The 10,901-nt window shown below is 40.3% G+C and overlaps 2 protein-coding genes across 2 annotated transcripts in view; one reads left to right on the top strand and one right to left on the bottom strand.

The window, feature by feature from the left end:
• The window catches only part of eaf1 (ELL associated factor 1), a 9,473-nt gene extending 4,278 nt beyond the window's left edge, over positions 1-5,195 (top strand). The window contains exons 4-6 of the mRNA XM_035671823.1: positions 327-499; positions 687-908; positions 1,428-5,195. Of these exons, the coding sequence (XP_035527716.1) occupies positions 327-499; positions 687-908; positions 1,428-1,477 (445 nt within the window). The 3' untranslated portion in view covers positions 1,478-5,195. The remainder of the gene's footprint in view (positions 1-326; positions 500-686; positions 909-1,427) is intronic.
• A 759-nt stretch (positions 5,196-5,954) lies between these two features.
• The window catches only part of bmper (BMP binding endothelial regulator), a 30,392-nt gene continuing 25,445 nt past the window's right edge, over positions 5,955-10,901 (bottom strand). The window contains exons 13-18 of the mRNA XM_035672502.1: positions 10,055-10,100; positions 9,129-9,298; positions 8,591-8,792; positions 7,961-8,303; positions 7,453-7,583; positions 5,955-7,218 (exon numbers count right to left, since the gene is read on the bottom strand). Of these exons, the coding sequence (XP_035528395.1) occupies positions 7,037-7,218; positions 7,453-7,583; positions 7,961-8,303; positions 8,591-8,792; positions 9,129-9,298; positions 10,055-10,100 (1,074 nt within the window). The 3' untranslated portion in view covers positions 5,955-7,036. The remainder of the gene's footprint in view (positions 7,219-7,452; positions 7,584-7,960; positions 8,304-8,590; positions 8,793-9,128; positions 9,299-10,054; positions 10,101-10,901) is intronic.

Raw genomic sequence — 10,901 nt, 5'->3', positions numbered from 1 at the left:
TTTCTAATGCAGAAAATATAGACTTATTTTCCAAAAACAAGGCTTTTTTACTTTCTAGAGATTCCTCTTTTGCAGTTGTTTTTCAGCCAGGCCTAGTGGATTCTTAAAAATGCAATTTGGAGCGCTAGAATGAGCCAAAGGAACCAGATTTTTTCAGAGATTATCTGTCTCATGTATGTCAAACACAGGTGAAATTTCAAGCAAATAAAAAGGTATTAAAGTTACCTACTGTAGCTTTAAGATTCAGGTGGACGAGAAGACCTGCAGGAGATCCAGAAAGAAATAATTGGTGCATCGGCGTCTGGTGGTGTGTGTGTGTGTTTCAGGGCGGAGGGCAGCAGTAAGATCCAGGCCCGGATTGAGCAGCAGTCGGTCCGGTCCAGCCAGCCCACTTCTCAGTTCCGGGCCCCCACCAAGCCCGGGACTGGAGTCAAGACCTCCCCATCTCCTTCTAAGGATAATCCCTCCCCAGAGCCTCAGCTCGATGACATCAAAAGAGGTAAGGAGGTCCAGACACGACCACAGCCTCAGTTCAAACCTAATCATAACACATGGACCATATCATTTTAGTTATCGCACGTATGGCGTGTTTTAACAAATATTTGGATAAACGGATCAGTGGAAATGAGGAAGGAAAGTAGGAATATAAAACAAGAAAGAGATGTTGACCTTGCTGCTGTTGGCAGAGCTGCGAGCGGAGGTGGAGGTGATAGAGCAGATGAGCAGCAGCGGCAGCAGCAGCTCCTCTGACTCAGCCAGCGCCTCGGGGAGCGGCGACGACAGCAGCAGCAGCGACGCCGAGCACGACTTCCCCCGACCGCTCACCCAGACCTCCCCCAACCGCCACCCCATGGCCAACGGAGGAGCCGACCGGCAGCAGGGCAACAACCAGCTCATGAACACACTACGTGAGTGTCTTTTCTTCCATTAAGAGAAGGAAAACCTTACTCATAGCTCATGCCGTAGCTGCCAGTTATTCCTCATAGGACACTGATTTGTCCGAACCTTTGTGGTTTGGACTGCATAGATTAAAGCCCTGCTCGCAAGGTATCCTAGAAATAACAATCTACAGCGGGCCTAGTTAAGACAGCCCTGAGTTCAAAGCGTTAATGATGTTATATTATTGTCATGAACTGTGGCTTTTAATGGTTGTAGACAAAACTCTTCATTTGTGTAAACAAATAATTAATCAATTAACTAATTTAGTCCGTTTTTTATTACAGTTTTCTTATAATCATAAACAGAATTTTATAAAATGATAGAATATGATTGTTTCATCTTAATACAATATACAATAATCTGTTAATGATGTAATTGTTGCCCAGTTCACTCACTTTGCACCTGTCTTGTACAGTAAATGGGCTGGTGTACTGGCACAGATGCTTCAGTAAACAATCGTTAACCGGTTTGTCTTCTGGTCTTCACAGGAAACGACCTTCAGCTCAGCGAGTCGGGCAGCGACAGCGACGACGACTGAACCCTGGTCAGTCTCTCTCTCTCTCTCTCTCCACACTCCTCCTCCTCCTTTCTGCCTGGTTCACTTATTCCTTTGCTGTGATAGCTGACCCCAGCTGTATATCTTGGTTTGACTGTATTTTTCATTTTATTTTAGTATATCCTTAAAGCTGGCCAGCCTGGAACTTTAAGAGTGTATTTTTATTAGATGTATATTTTGTTTTGTATAGCAAAACTTTTACTTGAGAGGTTTGGAAGAGTATATATTAGAGTGCACATACATATTTTCTGTACTTAGAGCAGCTAGTTTTCTCTACTTATCATCTGTTTTTGTGGTCTTTATCGTAAGGCAAGGAAGCGATTGTGTTGAAGTATCACCCCTCATCCTCTCACCTTGCCTCGTCGTTTATCAGAGAAGGTTGTGGGAACCCTCTCCATGTTTTTATCGGTTCGCTAAGAATACAAAAAATTGCAGAATTGCACAGATAGCCTGTGCATGAGCAACAAATCAAAGAAAAAAGTTTTTTTTATCATCAGCGTATGTTAAGATCAGTGTAGAGCTGCCTTACTGATCTCAACTATAGTTTCTTAGTCACAGTTTTAAACTGTTGCTGAATATTTTAACACTTATGTCCTTCATTAAAGGATAAGGATATTCTATCAATAAATCCCATGAAAAGACCAACCCTGGCTGTCTGTGGCTCTGAAGACATGAATCTATAAAAACAGCTCACACATAAATAGTTTTATTTTCCTAAAAGCACAGTAGTGTCCTCAAATAGCTGGACAGTTTTTAGCAAACGTTACTAAAACAGTAAATAATGAATTTCTTGGGACTATTTTCAGCGGCGGATTAATCCACATTTGGTGCTCCAGTGAGTATTTGTGGCAGCAGTACAGTGTATGTGAGATTGAGTTAAAATAACCCACAGTGTGTATGTTCATAGTAATAAAGGAACATGAATAATGTAACATTGATCTGTTTTTAATAGTTTTTTGACAACATTAGTGCTTTGATACACACAATAGTTTTTAGGATCAATTCATTGCAGGTTTTGGTCTTTTCATGGGATTTGCTGCCAGTAAGAGAAATATATAGAATTTAGCCAGTTTATAAAACAGTTATCTAATTAAAGTGGAATTTACCTAAATTAAATTTCAGGTTGCTGTTCTGTAATTATTTCACTTCAAGGTTATGGCAAAATTAGTGACATAACCTTATAGGAAATTTGATTTAGATTCAGACTAATTTGATTTAGATTTCTGGCATCTAGTGCCACATAGCACAATGTCTACGAGCTGGAGCCAAGTTACAGATGTTTAAAGCTGCATTTAAAACTCAAACTCGCAGACACACAGACCTGATATATATCAGCTGATTGCGTTGTTATGCTCATGTGTTAGCAAACAGTTGAATGTAAGTCTAGTACTCACTTTCCTTTTAGCTCTGTCCACCAGCAACTGAGGAAAATATGTGGCTGCAGTTGTTGATGAGAGCTGAGAGAACTCAAACGTACAGTTTGTTTGTAGCTGGAGAATCAAAAACTATGAGCTTAAAGAGGCTAACAATCCCAGCCGAGCTGCAGAGGTGGCTGTTATTAGCAGTGTTACCAAATTAAACATAGGCAGCCATTTGATTGTACACTACATGTCCTGCACCAAACAGAGGAGGAGTTAGTAAGTTGGTAGTTTACTACAACAAATGCATTTTCTTAGCTGTGTGTAGGTATCGCCATCATTACTTCCGTCCTTCTCTTCCTTTTCCAAAGTCACAGTAAATCCCACGGATTCACAGTATAACCAGTTACAGTATCAGAGTTGCATTTCAGAGAATTACTGATGATATCAAACACTCCACAGTCTGTTGAGATCATCAAAGTTAAAATCGGAGTCTAGATTTGAGACATAAAAAACACCTGAAACTCAACTTATAGATGATTAAATCTGGAAAAGGGAAAACAATCCCTCGAAGAGCTTTATTTTCCTATAATTTATTTTCCAAATGACCACTATTTGTTTCACGTTTGTTGTGTCAGCCGTGTCATTGTTTTCAAACAGAGAATATCTTATTTTTCAGTCATTTTCATATAACACTTATATTATAGGACCATTCCATGCCTTACAGCATTTCAGTTTGGATATGAAGGTTGAATGCGTCGTTTTCTGAGAATGCCAAAGAGTTGAACTGCCCCTCATCATGTGCAGAGAGCAGGAACGTTCAGAGTAACAGTGTCCTGTCAGTGTGTAAATGTATTCAGTTTGTTTTAACGGAGACTGTGTTGTGTACGAGTAGTGAAGTCAGTGATTATCTGCAGGAGTCAGTATCATTTGGTGTTGGTTGTACAGTATTGTGTATACATGGTATCATTATTAATGCCTCAAAGGCAAAACACAGAATCATGATAATTTGATCAAATGGCCAAATTTAAAGGGATGTTCCCTTCTTATTAATTAGACAACTGATCTGATGTTAGAGTCCTGATCAACTAACAAATCTGTAGTTGAGGAAGAAGAAGCAGGAGTTATTTGTCATTACCCCACAATTGTTTTCTCTTATTTTACCTGCTGTAATTAGACACTTTGTACTGTAGAGTGTACAATATGTAAGGCTGCAACTAACTATTTTTATTATCAACTAATCTGCTGATTATTTTTTTATTGGATTGATTAACTGTTTGGTCTAAAAATATCAGAATGTACTTAGAGCTGGGTATCATTTAAAATGTTTTCAATACTATGACTTTGATACCGGTTCCTGAACAATACTTTTTTCGATACCAATATTATGAAATGGATACATTTTAACATTGTATCCGACTATATATAACATAAATAATCAAAAGGAACATTAATAACAAACAGTAAACAGAAATGTGGTACCGAATGACGAGAGATTACTTGATAGTATCGAAGCAATTCCGTCAGTGCCATATAAGCATTGGCGTTTTGTACTTTTGGTGCTGACATTTTGTTTCTGACCTACAGTCTAAAACCAAAAGATAGTTTACTGTCATTGAGAAACTAAACACAAATATTATACTGTCATCCTAAGACATTTTTTCATGACATCATTACATCGTTAAAGCTTAGAGAATGTCATCTACATTTTCAACTATTTACTAATGAATATTACACATTTTAAAAACCCAAATAGTTTTGTGGCATTTTGAAATGAAACCCTTCAATCACAGGTAAAATGAAGTTTGGGGAACATTTCCATATTGCTAAAATGATCTGCTATGTAACAGTTGTTGGTATTTTATATTGTAGTTGTGTTTCTCAAAAGCTTCTTTAGATGAGGTTCAGTTTTGCTTCATGAGCTCACACAACCGAGGATTGTGAGTTATGAGATGCCTGTAAACAGTTACTGACCTACCACACAGTAACAGTTTTAAAGATCCTGCCTCTTAAAAGAAAGTACCAGTTAACTGTGGAATTTAACCATGTGCAAGTTCAGACTGTGGACCATTAATTTGTAAACCCTACATCACCCGTCAGTTGTTGTCCTACTCAGTTTGAAACTTCTCCTGTACTTGAAGTCAAAGTGGATGGTGAGTTGTTGAATGAAGCAGCCACTGAGGCAGGTGGCCACTGAAGTCACACTCACTGGTGTTCCCTCTGAAATCTGTTTTGTTGTATTTGGTGCTTTAGTTTTTATGTTTTTGTTTTAGTGCTACGTTTACGTGAAACATGTTTGTACAGATCTGTATTAAAAGTGTGCAAATGTATTTAAAATTGTTGATGTTTTCCCTTTTCATTGTGAGAATAGACCTCGAAATGGTAGGGTAAACACAGGTGTTACTAACGATACTAATTAAGGTTAGTAACACCTGTGTTTACCCTACTATTTCATGTGAAAATAGCTGCTGTGAGTGAGTAGCCTTTTCTTATTGAGTGCTGATAAATCTGATTACTTTTATCCTAAGGGGGATTTATAGTTGTGCATTAGGGCTGCAACTAACGATTAAATTCATTATCTCATTATATCTCGTTATCTTTTTCTCAATCGTTTAGTTGTGAAAAATCCCTGTTTCCCAAAGCTGTGACTCAAATGTCTTGTTTTGCCCACAAACCAAAGATATTCAGTTTACTGTCATAGAAGACTAAAGAAACCATAAAGTATTCACGTTTGAGAAGCTGAAATCAAAACAATTAATCGATTATCAAAATAGTCAACAATCCACCAGTAATTGACTAATTGTTGCAGCTCTATAAAGAGGTTACACTGAAGCTACAGATTGTAACCCCACATCGGTATCGATACCATAAGACCGTTTGGTCATCTCGGACTGCTTGTGTTTACTCCGACATGCATCTAATGCTGGGTGAGATTGCTGACATTAATAATATTATGAAGTTAGAATAAAATGTCTTTTGTGTATAAAAATAGAGTTGCTGTTCTTTCTTTTGATGTGTTCACTGTTCACATATCCATAATGATGATGATGATCTAAAAGGCTGGAGGAGGCTGGCAACTTCAAAATAATACTCTGGTGGGGAAAGTGTTTCACAGGTTTTAACATTTAGGAAAGTAAAGACAGCAGTCAGAAATGAACTTCGATAAAAGATTATATTGCTGGTCTTAAATAATTATCGTCAAGTGAAACATATGCTTTGATGAACACCTTCAGTTTGATACGAACCACAACAACCTGTACACGGAGCACAACACAATACAGTACTTTTTCCCTGCGATGGTGCAACAACTGAGTCACATTTGGGCATTTCTCTTCAAACAGTAACACAAAAGTACACAACAAATACATAAATAGCTTTTGTTTCCCTTTAAATCATTTATAACGCAATTATATTCATGATTCTGGCTCTTGCTACGACATGTCATTTGACCGATATATAAATTAAACAACATCAACAACAAATAATAATAATAATATTAATAATAATTAGAACAATAATAATATAAAAGCTGTCTGTCTCTCATATAAATCTGGCTAGCTTACAGTATGAAATGATGGAATAGAGATCACAAGGGCTGTTTGATATGATGCATCAGAGAGTTCCTCCACTTTGAATCTCCTTATTCCATATGCAAATGCTCAGTTTCCCACTTTAGAGTGTTTGTGAGAGAAATTTAGGCGCCATGTTGGCTCAGACAAGAGTCCACTGGGCCAAATTGTTTCCTGAGGGTCCAAGGCGTGGACAAACGTTCCTCAGGTGGTGGAGACAGTGATGTCTCAGAGAGTGGGGCTCCTGAGTTTTCTCTTGGGAGTTCAGTTCTTCCTCTACAAGACTGGAAATAGCACCTCTGGTGGTGGTGACTGGTATTGTGACAGTACATGGTATTACAAGAGGCACAAGGAAGAAGCTGAATGTGGTGGCGAGTTTCAGCCTCCCATCCAGCAAGTGTCCCTCTGGTCCGTCACCGTAGCTTGTATCGCTAACGTCCAAGTCACTGCAACGCTTCTTTGTGAAGATATGGACCCTGAGTACCTTGTTGCATCTGATCTGTCGACTTTTGCGTCCTCCCAAACTCTTCTCGGCTTGTTTGGCCCCCTAATTATTTTACTATAAATGACCCTAACCTAGCCCCGTCCCCTCCCTCCCACCTGGGTCACAAGGGTCACCGTCCAGGGCAGGCTATGGGTTTGATGCAACGTCCCTGGAACAGCACCAGGTTGGCGGGGCAGTGGCAGCCGGCCACGCAGGGCTTGTGGCACGGTCTGATCTCGTTCCAGTTGTCGCAGGTTTTGGTGCAGCCTGGTCCGCATGTGTCGTACACAGCGCCGTGTTTGCACTGGGTGGCTGAAGGGAGGGAAGAGACGGTAAAGGTTAAACATTCAGTTGTAATAAAGTTGATCTGGATTTGATGGTCTAATGATCATCAAAATTCAAGTCTTCATTTGACAAAAGCAGCTTATGATAGATGTTTAAGAGACAGTTCACCATAACAGACATCAACACAAATAAATACTACAAGCAAAAAAACTTAAAATTATGCAATTGAAATGCAATTAGGTCACGGGCACTGTCACTCACCCATACAGGCGGTGTCGGGCCTCCAGAGGACCGGTACCCCCTCCCTCTCGCAGGCTCGGCTGTAGGCGATGAAGGACTCACAGTAGCAGTTTTTATGGACTGGACACTCACACATGTCCGTCACACACGACCTACAGAGAGCAGGACGATAAATGATATGTCAGACTGCTGTACTTCACTTGCATAAAGTGATACTTTTGGGTACAGGCCCTGGGTTAGAGGTAAGGTTAGGATGAGTAGGGAGAGTAGACAAGTCAATGGGCTGAAATGTGGTGATAGTGCTCATATCATAAATGATTTATGGCAAATTCCGTAAATCAATAAAGTGGCCCTTGAAGGTTCACGACTATTGCATGATTTTTATGACAAGGTTGTGAACCATAAAAAAAACAAGATTTAAAAAATGTGAGTGACTTTGAACACTTCATTTGACATGGGTTAATTATTATGTCATCTTTTGGTATTAAAAGAATTAAAGTACACTCAGAGTGAGACTCTGTCCTCTAACCTGTAGAAAGGCGCGAAGTCAACCACACGGTGGCACTTCTGAAACTCCCACGACTTTATCTTCTGGCACTCCCTGTGAGCGCGGAACTTGACTTTAACGCTGCCGGGGCAAAGGAAGGACGCCGGCCGGCGAGGCGGAGGCTGCTGCGAGCAAACCTCGTTCCCCTCGACTCGCCACGACTCTGCAAACTCATCCACGTCGAACTTGAACTGGCCATCACCTCCCATGGTGTCGTCGCGCTTGTGGCCGTTGTAGTTGCCGCAAAGGCCGCAGAGCCGTCCACGCAGGTGGGGAGCTGCCACAACCTCCACGAAACTGTCGCCGTCCCACGTGATCTCCAGACCTGCAGGGAGAGGTGGAGGAGTTTAACACTGGTAATTCCTTTAGATAATACATTTTTCTCCAACAAATCAAACAGAGGTAAGTGCATTTTGTTGGTTTTAAAGGTGAAAGATCAAGAGAGGTAACTTATTATGATTGCAGCATCTTTTAGAAATGTGGATATAAATATGCAGAAATATTACAGTATGGCACTAATAAGCAGTAATACATTGATAATGAGCACTTTGACAGAATCAAAAGTCTGTGAGACTGCATACTAAAGAAATGAAAAGAGTTTCGCATGCTGACCTGCGATGGTGGTCAGTTTGAGCAGGTATCCGTCCAGGTCGATGTGCACCCCGGGGCCGTGGTAGGGCAGGGCGATGCGGGTGCCGTTCCTCCGGACTGTCAGGTGCTGGTGGAGACTGAGGATCAAACCTCCCAGCCTAATCTCTACAGACTGAGTCCAGGAGAAGGATCGAGTCCGCCGGGCGTCGTTCTTCACTAACACCTGGTAAAGGTGGGGAAACAATGCAAAAATGACAACAGGTCAGGAAACAATGCAAACATTTGTGCACAAAACAGAGCTTTTGCAGCCAACCAACAATAGTTGGGTGCAAAGAGACTGGCGTACAATCTGTTTGGCATGTCGCCATTATGACGTTTTTGGCAGTATATTTTCAGTAGAGGCTGCATCCAGTGTTTGTGCTAAGATAGGCTAAATACAGCCCAGAGCAATCTCTCCACTAAATGCACAATTTAAATGTATGTATTCCTTTCTCATCTGACTCTGAAAATGTCAGTGTCTTCCTTTAAAGGCTGTAAAATGTCCTAACTCCCGTCCTACCAGGAAGCTGGAGTCTGGGCTGTTGATGTTGATGTTATTTCCTGGTCCTCCAGAGGGGGTGCTGCCACAATCACGAGTCAGTATGTACTGACAGGTTCCCTGAAAGTTAAAGGTCCTGCCATCGAAGGTGTTGTAGTGAGGGTCGCCAAAGACTGTGCATACACCCGGTTCTGCAGAGGAATGGAAGCAAAGAGAAAGAGGAGTAAAGATGGAGTAAATACAGAATTCAGAGAGAGAGAACGACCAAAATAAAGTTACTAAAGAAAAGTTATTCTTAGATGCTTAAAATACCAGCAGTGGGATACATAAAAATGTATGTTTCTGTCATTCCAGGAAATCAAACATAAAACCCAAATGCAAGAAATTAAAAAGGACACATGTTGATGCCTGACAGCCAGCAGCAAAAGGATAATTAATGATAAATGGTGAAATATGAGGTACTAATCTGACTCACTCAGAAGTGGATCTGTGGTGTGGTAAAATGTCTGCTTTACCCGCTGAACTAAACTCTACATTATGCAGAAGTGAGTTTTATGGAGTCTTTGTAGTCCTGAAATGGTACATTTACAGCCACTTTTGTTGACTTTCACTGCAGGTCGCAGCCAAAAACCAAAGTAAAATGACCTCAGGGCAAACCACAGTCTGGACTGAAGTTCATGGGAAATGCTCAGCTGAAGCTGCGGAGGCTGGACTGAGATTTGTTTTCATTAACTTCAACAAGGATGATTCCTAGATTTTAATTTATTTTTATTACCTTACTAAATATCACTGAATCAATATGTGATTTCACAGATGCATCAAAACAGACTTCCATAAAGTTGTTTTTTTTAATTTTACGGCCCCAAATTCTTCTTTCTTTTATTATTTAGGGACGTGTGAATTCTCTAGAAAAGCAGAAGCTGGAGGGTTGAGAAGGACTTACTCACTTTCAGTGCAAACTGGACAGCAGCCGGTCCTGTTCAGGATCTTATTCTGCAAGAGACGAGGCAGAGGCACAGTGTTAGACCCCTCAGAGGGTCATTTATAATAAAATATAGAATATGTCTAAACATTACAATAAACTTTACACTGTCACAGCTTGTAAAACGAAGATGCATATCACATATATTACAATCAATGTTTTATTTCTTCATAGCTGCTATGTGAATCTGATTACAGTCAGGTTATCAGTAGTTTTTGCTGTGGCTTCACACTCATGTGTGTCTGTGATGCAAATGAAGCATTTTCGAATAAAGGATTATATATAAAAGATTTAAAGTGTGAAGGACAGAGAAAGCAAAAAAGAAAGAACCAAAAGGACAGACAGGTCTTAATTTTTTCATCCTCTGGATTTGATTTACTGACAAAAACAGCATCTGACATGAAATGAAACACTTTTCCAGGATTTTCCAGCCGCAAATAAACACGAACATTCAAAATGATGGTTAAGAGCTAAAAAATGTGCTTGACGTCCACCAAAGATCAACCAGACTTTTGGAGACAACCTGTTAATGGTTACATTTTTCCACATTTGGTTGGCAGAAGTAACAAAGGTGACAGGTTCTGTTTTCATGCTGTCATTCAGACAGAAAATAAATGAAATCAACGATAGAAACGTAAGAAAAGTTCCCACTTTGACAAGTTCACAGTCAAACCAGGACGACCACAAAGACACCGATACTCCAGCTTCAACCGCTGAACTCTGTCTGTGTAACAGGAAACTCTGTGTGTGTGTGTGAGTGTGTGTGTGTGTGTGTGTGAGAGTGTGTGTGTGTGTGTGTGTGTGTGTGTGTG

The sequence above is a fragment of the Morone saxatilis genome, unplaced genomic scaffold (genome assembly GCF_004916995.1).
Source record: "Morone saxatilis isolate NCDOM2014 unplaced genomic scaffold, NCSU_SB_2.0 Contig24, whole genome shotgun sequence".
In the NCBI taxonomy this organism is placed as follows: Eukaryota; Metazoa; Chordata; class Actinopteri; family Moronidae; genus Morone; species Morone saxatilis.
The sequence above is the reverse complement of the archived record's forward strand: the minus strand, read 5'-3'. Positions and strand labels throughout refer to the sequence as shown.